The sequence below is a fragment of the Spermophilus citellus genome, assembly GCF_964194105.1.
Source record: "Spermophilus citellus genome assembly, chromosome: 7".
Taxonomy (NCBI): Eukaryota; Metazoa; Chordata; class Mammalia; order Rodentia; family Sciuridae; genus Spermophilus; species Spermophilus citellus.
Genome location: NC_138188.1, coordinates 159,655,533 through 159,672,328, shown reverse-complemented (window position 1 = coordinate 159,672,328; position 16,796 = coordinate 159,655,533). Strand labels below are relative to the sequence as shown.

Here is a 16,796-nt window from a genome sequence, read left to right as displayed (position 1 = left end):
TCTCTCTGAGGGCCTTTTGGGGGGACCCTTAGCGCCCTCTAGTGTCCAGGAGCCGAGCTGCTGGAAGGGAAGCTCCTTCAGGGCTGGCTCCCTGTAGGTAGGTAGGTAGGTGGTTGCTTCCTGAAGTTCTTGGGGCAGGATGGTTTTTGTAGCTGTAATTAAAGGACAGAGTAGTTTCCACCAGGCAAGGGCACAGTGGGGACACCGTGATTTCCCTCCTGGCTTATCCCTGCCAGCACGTTCAGAAAGTCTTTCCAGGTGGCCCTGAACACTGCAGCCATTCTCCAAACTCATATCGAGATCTGCGTTGGGGTCAGATGACAACAAATTAACTTACTGTTTAGCTCCATTGCTGTTCAGTGCATTTACTGAAATAGGATTAGGCACATCTTCATGTGGGCAAATTGGAAAGAACTGGCCCCCTTGACTGACTCCCACTCTACCCTTGTGTTCCCTGCCCTGGCTGGCTGCATGGGACATGGTGCACTGTAGAGGGGGTCATTGTGATAAAGGCTACAAGACAGCTGTCCCATCCCATCCCATCCCATCCTGTGTCATCATGTCCCCCAGCCCCTGCCCCCATGAGGGGCTCTGAGTGCTTGATGACTTCAAATTCGGCATAGGCTTAGTCGCCTGGTGATACTGATGCGAATGTAAAGGAATTTATGGCACACATTTTCTGTCTTGGCTTTTATTTCTGATTCCATTTGTGATATGAGTAAATTAGCAAATAAATCATCATACTGAGCCATGTTGAAATAAATAAAAGACCATTGTAACTCAAAAGCAGCCCTTAAGAAAAGCAGGAGCAATTATTAAATGCAGACTTCTCTGTAAATTTCCACCAGCTGAATGGCATTAGAGTGCCATTTGTTATCTGTCTTTAGGAGATAATTTATATTTTCTTTTAAAATTAATTATAGATCAAGACAAAAGAAAATCATATGATGAAGATGATGGCCAGTATCTTATAAGGGAGATGGACACACTCTTTAAAAAAAAATCACTTAAACTTCTGACCAGTGATCAAAATTGATGTTCATTTCAACCACCCAAGATGACTTCTCAGGGTGGCCAATGATATTGTCTAGCACCTGGGACAGAATCCACTGGATCCAGGAATGGGGCAGAGAGGCAGGGCAGCCTCGAGACAGGATGGCCAGATGGTCTGGTACCCTCAGACTGTGTGCCTCCTAGAGAGACCAAGCCTCAAGGTGACCAGAGGCAACCTGATGGCTGTGTCATCTGGGCTCAGACATGCCCATTTAGACACATTTAGTTGCTCACAGATTCTATGTAGAAGCTTGATAGCACAATCAAAAACTTTAAAGGTTGCTTTAAGCTGAACTATTGTGGCAAGAGAATCTCTCTCCTCTTGGGCTGTATTTTTTAATTGTGAGTAATACATTGACGTATTTAGGATCTCTGATAATGGATCCGACATTCTTGCATTTGCAGAGGCGTGTGGTGTAGGCAAAGCTGGCACAAACGGGAGAATGTGGGGGCTGCTTATGCAATTGTGTTTATTGAAATCATTGCTTCATTTGAGCCCATGGGGCCGACCTGATGTGGGCTTCAAAATGAAGGAAATTGCAACTCGGTGTTGAGAAGTCGAGGATTTAGTATGTGATAACAATTTCCTTGGTTTAGAGGAGTTCCAATCAAGCAAGAGACTGAAGAATATATTGACCACAGAGAAAAAGTGTTGGAACAGCAGTTATTTAAATTGTAATTGGATTGTTTCTTCATGTGCTGATGGAGGATGGCGTGCACCCACGTGCACACACACACACACACACACACACAGCTTTACCCAGTGGGGCGAGTCCTGCGGTGTGCTATGAACAGAAGGAGGGTCCTTCAGTAGTGTGCAGTGTGACCTTGAGGGCTGGGAGCGCCTTACTCGGCATTTGTTCTCAGGCAAATCCTCCTATTGATGCAGACGGAAAAGCCCCCTGAGTGATGTTGTTCCATTGTGGGGCAGCTCCAGATGCTCGAGTCTTATCTACAATCTCAGGCATGTCCCTGGCAGAATTCCTTGGGACATCCTTCTTGCAGGGCTCTTGTGAATAATCCAAACACTATGCATTTTAAGATTCATGTGTCATCTTAGGGACAATATACAGCATTTTTGTGCTATTGTTTTACTGTTTAAAGCCTGTGTTTATTTCATGGGTCGGTTCCAGGCTCCGCAGTTTCATATGTGCGGAATCCAAGCAGACTGACAGCTTCCCGAACCCCCAAGAGGGGTCTTGTCACCCTGGCTTCCTGAGTGCCCACCAGAGTTCCTGCATGGAAGGGGCATGCCGTTGACACAGAGGGGACGGATTAGTGTTGGGTCAGTGACCACCACAGAGCACATGCCTGTCTTCTGGGGCTTCTTACTAAAATTTATCCCAAAACAGTGAACCTTGCCTTGCTGGAGGCAATTTAAAAACAACAAGCATTTTATTACACATGGGCTAGGGCACGGCGGCTCGAGGTGTCCTGTTCTGCATGTTCCACAGAACAAGCCTGCAGTTGACAGCAGCTCCCCCAAACAGAACATGCCATCTCACTTAGACACCTTCTACATTAGAATCTAACTTTTGTTCACTATAAAGGTTCTGAAAATACAGATGATTCTAAATAGAAAGGAAGAAAAAAATGACAAAAAATTATCTACTATTAGTATTGTATGTATACACCTGCTGATATTTTTTCTTTCCTTATTCATTTTTAACATGATGGGTCTGTGCTGTAATTCTCCTTCATGGTTTTTACCTCACCGGGTAGCATGTCAGAGAAGTTGTAATATCAGAGCGTCCGTCTCCTACATCATTTTCCTGGACACTCTCCGTGACGATGGACATGGCATTGCAGGCCTCGTGCACGGCCAAGCCAAGGACTAGGTAAGTTATGAGCCTCCACCGCCTCTTCTGTTCTCCACCACGTCACACGTCCTTGTTAGAACTATGTTGTTCTCCTCCAGAGCCTTCTCCACTCCCCAGCTCCCTCACATCCTCCACGTGGAGAAGTTAACAAGAGCACAAAGATGAGAACTTGCAGAACTTTCAGAAAGTGGGAAGAGTTTCAGGACAAATAAACAACAGGGCTTCTTTGTTGTCACAGTTCTTTGGTGGTCTTTGGATCTTACATCCTCCTTTTATTTGGAGTAAAACACTGCAGACTTCTGAAGGGTTTGGGAGAATTCGTGGGTAATGGATGCCTGACGAATAACTGCAAGATAGAAAGGTGTAACTGATTCAGGGGCTGCTGCCCACAGCTGCTGGGTGGGCTCCCTGGTCCAGGTTGGTGTCTCTTCAAGCCAGGATAGGACAGGATGGGCAATTTGCAGATGGCCCCCTAACTGGTGACCTTGAGGGCTGCTTTCCCTAAGGAAGAGTGGGATCTGGGTGTAAAGGTAGCCAGTCGTGAGGCAGCTGGGCCCCAGGCTGAGGGTTTGGTGTTGGGTCAAGGAAGGATGAAGTCACCATTTTCAGGGGGTTCCCCTAGGGTAATGTTCGGGAGGTGGCTTTTGCAGTGCAGTGTTTGATTAATAGGTTTGCCCTGTGCCACCAGGAGCTGATCAAGTTGGCTTTAACTGTCCCGAAACTCCCAGGTGTGGATGCTGTTCATGCCATTCTAGACACCAGGACTTGCTCTCCTAGAAGATGCTGGGAATCAAGCATTTCTTCATTGGAAATGAGAAAGATAAGGCTGGGGACGTAGTTCAGTGACAGAGCGCTTGCCAGGTGAGAGCGAAAGGAAGAAATGGAAAAGATTGGATTTGCCTTTAAAAAATTGGTTTAAAACTCATGATCCTAAAAGTCAACATTCTACAATCTTTTTTTTAAGATTTTTATGCATTTTAAAAATTAGAATCAAACTGGCAGAATCTTTAGGAAATAAAAATTTCATCTGGTTTCTCTTTGTTGGGATCCAGGCAAACAAATTAGTCTCTAATAAAACAATATTCTCATTATTTAAAGAGTAAGAGATATTACATATGTGTATATGATGCATAAATAAATAGGGAGATCATCATGGAAGAACGGGATCTCCACAAACATGCTAGAACTTCCTGCTGTGGAGGGCAAGCCAGGGAGGCAGGACCACGCACAGCTCCCTCCCCGGCTGCTCTGTTAGCAAAGGGGTCCTCTTGTTTAAGTTGGTGCTTGGTAAATCCTTAATGCAGCGCTGTTATGGGAGACTACACAGAACCCTGAACTGGTCCTCTTTAGAAGAGAACAAAAAGCAAGAAATCTTGGGGAAGCTAGAGAGGGTTTTGGTTTTTTTTTCCTTTTTTCTTACTACTCCTGAATTCTAGTGGAAGCTTCCCAGATAAAACAACTCAGGACTTTGAAATTTTAGGGGAAACACAATTTTAATCGGCCTACCATCTCACTCATTGTTCAGAGATGAAAAGGGCGGAAATCAGCCTCCCTTCAACATGGAGGTGCTGAGAACTCACAGCTTCTGATGGCTACACAGAATGAGATTTCGTAGGATTTTTTCCTCAGATCCTCAGGCTCTTGCTTGTTGGCTTTTTCTTCTCTTTCTTTTCCTCTTGTCTCTCCCTTCTCTTTTCCTAATTTCCCCATCCCTCCTCCTCCTCCTCCTCCTCCTCCTCCTCCTCCTCCTCCTCCTCCTCCTCCTCCTGCCCTATCCTAACACAAGAGGGGGACCTGGGGTGGGGCCGAGGACATGGGAACCTTTCAGAACTAGAGAGGCGCAGTCCAGTGGAGAGCGTCTGCCCGGGCCGGCCCGCAGCCTGAATGAAAGCAACTCCGAACCTCCACCTCTGAAGCCCAGAGTGGCCAGTGACTCAGGTTCTGGTCTATTGTGTCCCTGGGTCCCCACTGAGACCACACCTCTTCACTGGTCCCCCTTTTGTGTAGCTAGATCCAACACAGAATGTTGTTTCTTCCAGAGAACAAGTAATTTCCTGACAATGAGCGATTAAAGGCCTGGAATCCTCTAAGGAATGTGCGGGCTGCATGAGCTGTACTTCCTTGAGTGGAAAACAGCCGTGTGGCCCTGAACCTGCCGGGCCTGCAGCACTTAACGAGATCCTCACATGGCATCCCCTGGCAGGCCACGCTTGCCGGGCTGTTGTCCGCAGCCTTGCCGCTTGCCAGGGGACCTGCTCACAGACATTCTGAAACGTGGGCTGTATTTTCGCTGTTTGGATTTTAAATATTTGAAAACAAAACTTTGACAGGGTTATTATTTATTTATTTATTTTTCGTCTCTTGGTGACTTTGGGTTGAGAGCCTACATCTTTGACCCTTTACTTATTTATTTTGTGGAGCAGATCACCACTGTGTGTGTTTGGAAGGACAACATGAAACTCAGTAGCTCTGAAATACTCGGTTGAGGGACAGAGGATCACTTTAGCCGGCCAGTGGCCATCTAGGAACGTGAAGAGGGTCCCATCTTCAGAGTTGGCTTGCAGGGGAAACAGCTCAGGTCCTCCGTCCTACCTGAGTGGCACGTCCCGGGAGAAGTGGGCCGAGTGTCCTGGCACCCAGGTGGAGGGTGCCCTCCCCATGTGAAGCCATGCGGAGTCCCACCACATCTGTATCCTGCCTGGGTCCTGGTGCGCGTGTCATACGGAGCCATGCCGGTCACACCTGCTGTGGCAGGCTCAGTCCCAGGCAATTGATGTCTTTTTTTTTTTTTAATTAAAAAAAATCTCCTGGCTGCATATCATCAAGAAAAACAACATTGTTTTCAGGGTCTCTTATCTCTCCACTCCCAAATATCCTGTTTCTTCGGGCTGGGCGGCCAGGACCAATAGAAACCTCTTCCTGCCATTGGCTGACTTCATTTCCCAGACTTAGCACAATCTCATCCGCTCTAAACAACCTCATCAAAACTACTTTCTGGTCAGAGAGAAGCAATAATTATTATTAACATTTATTAACGATCAATAAACTTGATTGCATTATGGCCAGCACTATCAAGGTAAGGAGAGGGTTCCTTTTCGTTTGACAGAATCTTGTTCTTCTTGCGCTTTCTCTGGTTTCCTTTATCAGGGTAGATAAGTTAGGGTTGGGCAACACCCCCCCCCTACCACAATAGAGGACAACAAGATTTCCTCTGCACTGCCTAGTAAATTTCCTTTTTCCTACTCCAACCATCCGCAAGGCTTAAAAACTTCAAACTCAGAAAAAAATTGGGGTTTCTAAATTCACTGTTGAGTGCTGTGGGTGACTTTTGCAAAGCTTTTTGGAGCGCTTCTGAATTTTTAGATTCTTTCTTGATTCCTCGCCGTGCCTGGTGGTGGTTCCGACTCTGGGCAAGAGTCGCCGAGGTTGGAGGGCAGGGGCAAAGGAAGAGATGGGCTTGACAGAGTTGAACTTTTGGAAGCTCTTCAAGGACTCCTTAGCCCCAGGCATGCCAGCCAGTCCCCGTGGAAATGAAGAGATGCTCAGCAGGTGGCTGTGGGTAATGGGACACGCTGGTGTTGGCTTGGTTGGTGGGACCTCCGTGCCGGGGAGGCCAAGCGTTCCTTGGTGGTGGTAACTGGGTTTGTTGGGGACGTGTTTATGGTTAATAAAATTCCTACCCCTCTGTGCACTGTAAGATTTCTTCCGAGAGATGTTGGGTTTGTGGGGATTGGGAAGCAAGGGGCTGCGGGTTCTCTGTGCTCTGGGTGTTTGGTCGGAAGTGTTTTCTTGCAGTGTTTCAGTGGATGGCATGTAGAGTTTAACTGGGAGCTAGACCCAGGTCGGTGGAAACCTGATGAGGTTCAACTCCTGGAAATGAAGTCAATGCAGTGCTTAGTGCCAGCGGCCAAGTCTGCGAGGCGGTGGGTCTGCTGGGGCATTTTCCAGGCGCAGGCCTTGGTGACATTTGTAGAAATGAGAAAAATCAGCAGCACCAGCAGATAAAGCAGGGAGACGAGGAACAGGGGCTCGCCCTGAGCTCTGCGGCGAGAGGTGAGGAGCCGCAGGCCGTGTCCGCGCAGGGTGTGGGTTAGCTGGAGAGCTCCTGGACATGGACGCTGGCCTGGAGTTGGGCCGAGGGGTTTCCCAGAGTCCTCTTGGCTTGGTGTTTTTGTTGCTTGAAATGTTTGTTTGGAGACTTGCTTGACACACACCCTATAAACTGTGTTTCAGGAGCTCTATTCTGTTTTATTACTCAAGTGTGTTCAATAATTTGTCACTAAATTCATGTACCAAAGACTTTCTCGCCTTACAGAGATGTTTCTTCTATTGAAATACAATTATCATCAAAAAGAATTTTAAAGCTGGAGGTTTGAGGTGCTTCATCTTCAGTGAAACTTCAGTAGAAACTCCTTGATTTTGCGGCCCAAAATGCTACCCTTTTGGTTCTTATTTTTACTCTTAATTATAGCCATACTTCATAACAATCCCATCAAATGTTTTGGTGTAAATCTTAAGTAGCTTGAGTAGAAGCCTCTATGTTCCCCTCCATCCGTGCATTAAAAAGGACAGAAATAACCGACCATCCTTTAGGAGGTAGGGGAAACTTTGAAAACTGCACGGATGAGTTCAAGTGTTCAATTTAGAGTATATTTTGACAAAGACATGAAGTTGTTTTGGAAGTTTGAATGCTTTGTGATTCTCAGAATAAGTTTTGGGAAATAGTTCACGCTTCTATTTAATATTGATTTACTACTTTATTACACTCGATGCATGTGTAGTGTGTCTCTTAAGTGAACCTCTAAAAAGTGACTTCAAAGCCCTTGGTTAAAAGCCTCTCTTCACAGGTAACTCCCAGAGGACTTGCCTCTGTGAGGCTTCCTGGGCAAGGTCAAGAGATGAGTTTCCAGCCCTGTTTACAGAGTAGAGAAAGGAGGTCTGGAGTCCTGGACTGCAGTGTTAGTTATGTTAGTGCAAAGCTCAAATTAGCACAGGGAAAATTACCGCTGTCGGTGGAATTAGGAAACAGCTCCCGACACAGGCTCTTCCAGTCTTCTAGTGTGCGCACTGTTTTGGGTTGTTCTAGTAAATAAATCCATTAGCTGGTCAGGTGTCAGGCCCTGGGAATTTGTAAGGTTGTACTCTGCATCTGGGTGGGATTTGTTTTCTTCACTGACATTTGTAAGATCCCATGAGGCACTTGGAAGAGGAAAAAGTATTTGGCCTAGTCTTTGTGATTCCCATCATTCTCCCTTGGTGACTTGAGATTGGGAGCAAAATATCTCAGTTGGAAGAAGTGAAGGAACTTGGGAGCTTATGTTTCTCTTTTTAAGGGTCTTGGGTTTTAGGAAGAGGCCCAGAGTTCTAGGGGAAATGCGGGTGAGCGATGGAGCTCATGCCCGTGTGCAGGCTGCTCACCCTTGGCCTTCGGGGCTCCCCCGGCCTCTGGTGCTGGACACCACCTGTCCCACCTTCACCACAGACCGGCTCTGTGTTTGCTTGCAGACTCCGGGAGAACTGCTCCTCTCCCCGTGACTCCGTGAGGTTCGCTTTGGGGGGGTTCATCCAACCCGCAGCCTTCCCTGATCCTGTTTACCATTTAGGAAGTCTGTCTGGTGATGTGTTTAAAAGCACTGTCTGTCTGGTGATGTGTTTAAAAGCACTCAGAAGAGTGCTTTTAAACACATCAAAGAAAATACTCAGAATACAGTGGGAATCTCTTTTTATCCGTGGGTCCCCTGTGGGGGTCAGGAACCCCAGGTTGCAGCCCCGAGCCTAGAGTTGAATCTTTAAAATGGGAGCTTGGGGAGTGCCCTTGTCACACAGGCCCAGCACGACTGGTGAGAGCACTGTTAGAGGAGAATCAGGCAGGATGTGGAAGCCACCGAGAGGCTTGCCCAAGGCCAAGGGACGGGGGCTCCGTGCCTGCTTCAGTGACTCCTAGAGAAAGGCGTTCCTTGAATCCACAGGGGTGGGGAAGTTTGACGATAAAACAGGAAGTGATGGGAAATTGGTTTTATTAATTTAAAAACATCCAGCCAGCTTTCTCGATGTCACACTGTGCACACAGCAGGCACCCAGAATAGCGCCACCCACATGAAGCGAGCTCATTAAAATGGAGGGTGACAGGAAGGAGGGAATGTCCTCCTAGGTTCTGGTGGACGTGCCTCAGGGTCTCAATAGCAATAAGCGTATATCTTCCACCCACCTGTTGGCTTAAAGGGATGTGACAGATTTTATTCCTTGACACTCTGTGGGACTCTGTGATAGTAGAAAAAATGACAGTGCCAAGTGCTGCTGTCCTGCTGTGTAAATGTCACATCCCAGGGCTGGTCCTCATCTCCTGCTCTTGCCTAAACACGCACTGATAGACTGTCATGTTGAAATGACTTGCTGTTGGTCCCTGGGCTGCTCCTGACCCCAGGCTGCCCTCTGTGGCCGCAGCTCACTTCCGCAGGCTCTCTGCTGGGCACATACCTGTGCACAAGGGTACTCAGCCACCCTTGGGGGCAGAAGTGGGAAATCCAGGGCCTGAGGACCCTGGTCTCATTTAGTGCACCAGAGGTCTGCTACTCTCTTAGAGAATGTTCCAAAATGGACCCATTTCTTCATTATCCACATCTTTTTAAAATGTTTGTTTTTTAAAAAGTGTTAGTTCAATTAAATTTTTGTTTTGCAAACAGACCTTTATTTAACGGGGAGGGGGGAAGCCCACAAACACACATACCCACACTTATGTCTCTTAAAAAAGCATACCTAAGAATGAAATCAAATTTTTAAAAACAACCATTTCTGACATCTTCAGGAAAATCATTTCTTCTGTATTGAGCACTCTGTGGTAAGTGGGGCCCAAGGCAGGACGGGTGGCTCAGGAGCTGGCAGGAAATTGAACAGCTGATGCTCAGGAGAATCAGATAGAAGAGGCCCTGGAGGCCAGACCTGAAAGCTTTCTGACAACTGATCTCAGTGAAGGCATTTTAGAGGAGGGTCTCTGGGCCTTGCCCGGCTGGCTGGCACACTCTGCTCTGTGGGACCTCTTCTTTAGAGCTGGGGACATCTCAAATGCTGCAGGAGCTGCCACCCCCCTCCTATCCTGACAGGATGGGGGAGAGCTGTCCCCTGCCCTGCCCCAGGGAGTGTGCCACAGCACCCCTGAAAGTCAGTCTCCTACTTGATATGGCCACAGACACACCTGCACTTGAATCCTCATTCATCTTGAGCCCCTGGGCAAGGTCCCTGACCTGTCTGAACTCAGTGTCCTCATCTGCAAAATGGGATGGCAGTGACTGTCCTGTCTTGTGCTGTGCGGGCTGATGTCTGTCATGCTTCTGTTTGGTGCTCAGTAAATGGAAGATGCCATCTGAAAACCCAGGGGATGTAGCCCTGCCAGCATGTCGCCTTGTCTCTCTGTCCCTTTTCTTAATTCTATGCCTGCTTTCCTTGTGTCCTGATGCTTCTGCAGGGACAGGGAGAGTAACAGGGTTGGGTCATTCTATGGGGCACTGCAGTGTCCTCCCACACCTGCAGCAGGCACATCGAACCCGGGTGGCAATGAGTCTGGGCAGGGCAGGAGGAGAGAGCCGGCCAGGTCCTCCAATGGAGGTGCACTGGGGCAGGTGTCCAGCACGGGACAGAGGAGTGTCCATGTAGTCACTCAGGTGGTGCTGGTCAGCCACCACCTTCAGAGGCTTCCTCTTGCTCTGAGTTTTTTTTGCTCTGTTTGTGCAGAGAGGCCAGAGGCCTGCCGTGACATTGTGCTCCTGGTGAGTGCAGGAAGAGGGACCTTGGAACGTCCACGGTCCTATTTTCTTGTTAATTTTGAAAAAAAAAATGCATCCTGTTGCTTTATACAAACTACCAACATGAAGCCTTCTCATTGTTGAGATGATGAGAAACAATCAACCTAAATTGCCCCAGGTCCAAGGAGCAGAGAAGACAAACGATGGTTGACACTTGGTGTGTCTTTGCTGCCTGCACCTGTCTGTTTTGCTTCTTGCCTTTAGCTCTGCTTTACAGACATTTCTCCAAATCTTGGAAGGATTTTGGTAGGCAGAATTTTATGTCGAGGAGAGAGCAGGAGAGCCCGACATCTAAAAGGAGTATTAAAATTTTTATGACCATATCCTGCTGCAGGAAATAGTCCTGTTTTCAAATTTTCACTAATCATATTGCAATGTAGCCTCTCTTCGGTTTTTTAAAATTTATTTTGTTAGTATCAGTGCTTAGAAAAGGAACTTTGGGCCAAGAAGTATACATCTCTTTAATCTTTGCCAGATTCACGTATTTGCTGATTTGAAGATTATCTGCCAGTTCGCTTCCTAGAAGGATTGTACCGATTCCCACTTTCTCTAGCTGTACGTCCAGTTCCACTGCACCCAGAACAACCCTGAGTGCTTTATTCTTTGCATCTTGTTCATTCTGGCAGGCAAGGACAGAAACTGGTTTCTATTTCTCTAACTTTACTGTTCTTACTGTTAATTTTACTTTCTTCTTCCTGTAGACCTGTTTCAACTAGTGGTCCGCTGTGTCCTCCGATTTTATTTCTATTTGTACTTCTGTTCCCTGTTTGATCCAATTTGCTTTCCATCTATTCCTCAAGTGTAAGATCAGCTCATTCTGTCTACTCTCTGACCCTCGTTTTCTTTCCCGTCCTCCTTTGGGAGCCTGAACACTTTCTGATCCCCATTGAAGTCCCTGGGACCTCCTCTCCAGAGGCATCCGTCCACTGTGTCTGTGTCTTCAGCAGGCCAGCTGTGAGCGTTCAATAAGCATTAAATAAGTATTTACTGGAAAACATTAATGTTAGTTAAAATTCTCTGAAGTCATAAAGAGAAAGTTAAAGAGATCAGAGTAATACAATTGTGAATTTCAAATAGAATTCTCATTTCTTTAGAGAGAGTTCTTCTCTTAAGTTAGAACAAATTAGGCTGAAACGAATATTTTAAAGAGCCTAAAACTGCTTGCTATCTAAGGAAGCTCTAGCATCCTGACTTCGTGGACCAGGTTGGAGTCCTCGTGGTGCTGCCAGCTGGTGCTGGGCTCTCCTGCTCTCTCCCGATTCTTGCAGCCCCTGGGTGCTGAGGACGGAGGGCTAGAGAGGCTGGGGACCCAGGCGTCTCTGTCTCCTCTCCGTGCCATCCTGACCTCCTTGTCCCCGTTTTCCCCTCTGACCCAGGTATTAAATTACTGCTGAGACTCGCTGCATTAAGAGACAGGGCAAGGCGTTCCAAAACTGGGGAGTGACAGTCCTTCCAGCTGGCTCCTTTATGTTGTCTGTTCCTGCGTGAAAAGTCCCGCAGGGCAGCAGTTATTTTACTCTTGGTGGCCGGGCAAAATAAAGTGCTGGAAAATTCAGGAACAAAAATTCTAGTACTCAATTCTACATGTGGTCGGTGATAAGAACTCTTTCCATATTTGGCAATATCCAAAGGGCAGCGGCTCCTGATGCCAGATCAGCTGCGACATACATGTCCTCACCCCAAGAGGCCACTTCCGCGCTCCCGTCTTGGGGCGTCAGGAGCAGCGAGGCAGGTCGGAGTTTTCCGCCAGGCCTCCCCGTGTGTCTCCTCGGGGCTGGGCTCTGGGAGGAACCCAGCATCTGCTGTGCTGCGCAGATAAGTGCTGAGACATTTAGAAAAGAAATGCTAAGGCCGAGCAAAGTGATTTATTCTTTAAAGTGCCCTGGCAGAATCCAATCATAACATGAACATCGGGGCTGTTACTTCAAACACTTCTGTGAAAAACAAAGCATGTCAAATTCTGGAAAATGCCATACACCACAGTGCGCAGAGATCCCGCACTTGCAAATGTAATACACTGGCTCTTCAATCCTTCCGCCTCCATCTCTCTTGCCATCTTGAAATTAGCGTCTAGCAAACAGTGCATGCGCTTTATTATTATTATTTTTAAAAATTAAATAAGCAAACATTGCTTCAGGGGCAGCACACCAGAGAGGACCCCTTTCCACCTGCACATTCACTTTTCACCCCAGGCCATCAATTTGAGGTTCATCAGCCAACAGCAAATTTCTCGGCCCCCTCCCCTTGGGTCCCACTGGCTCTTATTTTTTTAAAGCTGACAGTGGCCACGTGAAGCCAAGCTCACCTTTGAGGAAGAGGGAACTGTTGAAACGATACTTTGGAATTTGTCAACGTACTACTTTGTGTCTCAATTTGAGGTAGATTTCTCAAGACATTGCTCCAAGTTAAAAAAGAAAAAAAAAGGAGAGAGTGTGTGGTTTTTCGTTGCGTAGTGCACTTTGGTTACCTGACCCTCCAAGGGACATCAAAATCCTGAAAGCTGAATAGCGAGAGCATGGCCCGTTTATCTTCTGCCCAGAGGGGCACTTGATACTCTATTTCTCGGTGGCTCCCTTAAAATAGCCTCTGTGGGAAAGGATTGCTCTTATCTTCCCTGCAGGGGGCGGGAGGAACAGATGGCTGCTGACAGGTCAGGGAAGAGGCCAGCCTGGGAGAGGTGGCCTGTCACTGTGGGACTGCCGCAGAAATCGGTCCCCTCCCCGGACCTGGTTCCTTCACAGAGAGGAGCTGGGCTGGTGGGCCCTCTCCTTTCTGACCTTCCATGTGGCTGCCCCAGGGTGGTTCATGGCAAGGTCACCCGCGGGACCTCAGAAGTGGGGACGGTCCTGTGTTTGAGCTGCTCCTGGCCCCTTCCTGGTTAGTGAGTTCCAGCCTCACAGCCGGAACAGAGGGCTCGGGCCCCAGCTCTGGTGTTATGTGAGTGCACCAAGGTGGAAGCTCTGGAAACTGCAGTCAGCACCCAGGAGCCCCTCAGTCAATGCCAGCCAAGTTTTACCATCCACTCAGGTCCAATGTTCCTTCTGGGACTGCAGTCAGGAAACCCATAAAGGCTTTTAATTTTTATATTTCTTTCTTTCCTTTTTTGTTCAATTGCCACCACGGTTTTGCAAATTCAGTTTTTTCCCAAGGAGCCAATGTGTCCGTTTTCCTTGGACGAACATGTTCTTTTCTCTGTATTATGAAATAAAAGCTCTGATAGAAACAGTGAGTTCCCAATTATTCAGAAGCACTTTGTGGGAGTTGGAGAGGACTCAGCTCAGTGTTGGAAGTGCCTGTGTTGAGTTCCCCTGACCTGGGAGGACACCTGCAGGGCCCTGTCCCCTGGGCTTCCCTCTCTCCTCCTTATTCTCCTTCCCTCCTCTTTCACCCACTTGGCAATTGCTGGCAGCCCACTGGGAGGTTTGAAAAGCAGGCAGACGGTGATGGGGAGATGACCCTCCTGGAGCATCTCTGTGCCCAGAGCCCTTGCTGGACCTGTTCTGTCCCTCACAGCTGCCGCTCCCTCCCAGACACTCAGTCACTTTTCTCCTTCTGGGAAACCTGGGCAATGCAGGTTTGCAGACTTTTGATCCAGAATAAAGAAATGAAAATAAGGTGCCCAGAGAGTTGGCCTGGGTCAGAGGAGGGTCTTCAGCACCTTCTCATTCTCATTCTGACATTCCACTTCATCTCATCTGAACTCCTGGAACTGGACGCATCTTTATGTTCACATACAAATTAAGAAGACTGCCCACAGACAAAATTAAATGACTTTCCAATGACTTTGTTCATTCCACCAGTGAAGTTATAAAGGACAGTTTTCATTGACTTTACCCCTTTTTAGCCAAAGAATCTGATCTCAATTTAGCCTGTGTTAGGCTTAGTAAAGAAGTAAAATTTCCTTTGCTACGAAAGAAATTTCCTTTGTTTCTCATACACCCCTGAGAGGACCCCCTCTTGTCCTCTAAGTCTATCCTCAAACTCTCTCACTGTTGGAAGCACAGGCGTGTGGCCACCAGTTTTGATAAGAAGCTGGTTATGAAATAAGCACAAATGTAATTTTTTAAAGCCTTGTTCTCTGGAGATGGAAAACATCTTTTTTTAGATCACATGTTTACTGCTTTGGTAAACAGTAAAATGCTGCTACAGCAATTACCTTGAGGATGAAGGTTTGTAGACAGATCCTTCCTGCGTTCACTTCCTACTCAGATAGCAAGCCCAGCGCAGGCGCGCCCTGCAGGAAGGGCTCCCGTGGACACTTCCTCTCCGCCACTGTGTGGCTCATTCCTTATTCGTTATCTCTTCTCCAAGGGGAATAAACCTGTCACTCTAGGTTTTCTGGGGAGAATTCCCTGCCTTGAAAGAGGTAAAGAATCGAAGTTTTAAACTAACGATCTTTGTCCTTGTCTCAATCTTGGTGTCTGCTGGTGGGTGGAGGAGACTAGCCCTGTCTGTAATGGTGTGTCCTGTGGGTACCAGAGTCCCTTCTGAATCCCGGATGACAATGCATGAGTCTAATAGTTCTCCTTGAGATCCGATTAATGACTTTTCCCAGGGCTGCTTTGTTTAAAGGCATTTTGAATTTTGCTTTCTTTACTCAAACAGAGATCACCAGATTTGGGTACAAAAATTTCAGCTCGTATTTTGTTCTCTGTGCTGAGTTTACACCAGTTATTAAATTCCAAGGAATGCATTGTTTAGGCCCTTTGAACCAAAGCAAATAAAACCACAAGGTACCAACACTGAACAATAGGGGATCATCAATTACCCCTCCACAGGATATGTCCTTGCCGACCAGACCCTTTGTAGGGGGAAGAATATCTCAAGACAACAAACAATAACAATGAACAATAAACTAAACAAAATAAATAGCACCTGAGAGGCCCTCCACTCAAGCACTGGCAGAACACCAAAGAATGATGTTTATGCATGGAAACATACAGCTCCACCCAGGTCTCCTGCAGAGAGACCCACAATGATCAGAAAACCAGCCAACGATCGTTCCTGGGTCACGTCACGGTGAAGCATCTCCACTGGAGAGCAGAAGGCACCTGGGAGTCTTGGATTGCAACAGAGCAGACAGTGGCCAGTGGAGCCTTCTCCCTGGGGAGCACAGTCAGTGTGGTGCAGAGCAGAGGATGGTTGCCCTGAGCAGCTGCAGACACAGGGAGATGATGTAGTTAGTGTCTCATGAGGGGGAAAGTATGTTAATATGCTCTAGTGATTTTTATCTACATAATCACCCAATCTGTTTATTTGTATTTGAATAAAATTATCCAAAAAGAGATTTTCCTTTAGAGAATCATTTGATGATACATTTTGCTTGTCTCATTGGTAGACAGGCCGGTCAAATGCCTAGCCTCCTGTTGGAATGAGACCTGCTTTCTTCCTTGACATTTAGTGTGCCTCTCTGTCACCTGGTAGTGACACTCTGCGGGCATCTCCCAGTATCCCCCTGCACACCACGCGATGCCTCTGCTGCTTCTGCTCCTTTGCAAAATGCCTTCCTTGGTTCCTGTGTCTGTGTGGGCCCAGGGCCACCCGAATCTCAGCCCTGTGATGCTCGTGCAGCCAGATGGCACATAGATCATCTCTGAGGCCTGCTGGAGCAGCCTACCCCTTTGGCATCTTCTCTGAAAACCACGCTTGCCGGCCAAGGATTGCTTTTTGTTTGCTTTGACCTGGAGTAAACAGATTCAACAGACCCACCGAATGGTGTATGTTTGAAACAACAATAACAAAAACTTTCTTCTTTTTTTTCCTTTTTCAAAAACAATGATTATAGAAATTTAGAAAATAAATATTTAGAAAATTAAATAATTGATTAATTCAATTGATATCACAGGAATTGGTTAATTAAAATAATTGATATTACAGCATCAAAGTCTGTTAGCACTTGATTGTTTTGGAGTTTTTGAAATCTTCCCTCCATTTTTCTCAGAATCTTTGAATAAAATTGGAGAAATTAAATTCACTTTTAGTAGTCATTTCCTACTCACTTCCTTTTATCTAGAATAGAGACTCTTCTGAAGTTCCTGTGGTCTCCCAGATCTTCTATGCAGTGCTTAGGATCAGGTTTGGTGACCCTTCCCGAGGACCCGCTTCCTTGGTATGGAGCGGTCTC

General features: G+C 47.0%; 1 protein-coding gene across 3 annotated transcripts in view; it reads left to right on the top strand.

The window, feature by feature from the left end:
* The first annotated feature begins 5,800 nt into the window (after positions 1-5,800).
* ERG (ETS transcription factor ERG) overlaps positions 5,801-16,796 on the top strand; it is a 98,892-nt gene continuing 87,896 nt past the window's right edge. For 2 of the 3 annotated variants that reach the window (XM_081300880.1, XM_081300879.1), the window contains exon 1: positions 5,801-5,949. In XM_081300880.1, coding sequence (XP_081157006.1) covers positions 5,932-5,949 — 18 coding nt within the window. In that variant the 5' untranslated portion in view covers positions 5,801-5,931. Of the gene's footprint in view, positions 5,950-6,155; positions 6,423-16,796 lie in introns of those variants that run through there. The other variant, XM_081300881.1, reaches the window with a different exon arrangement.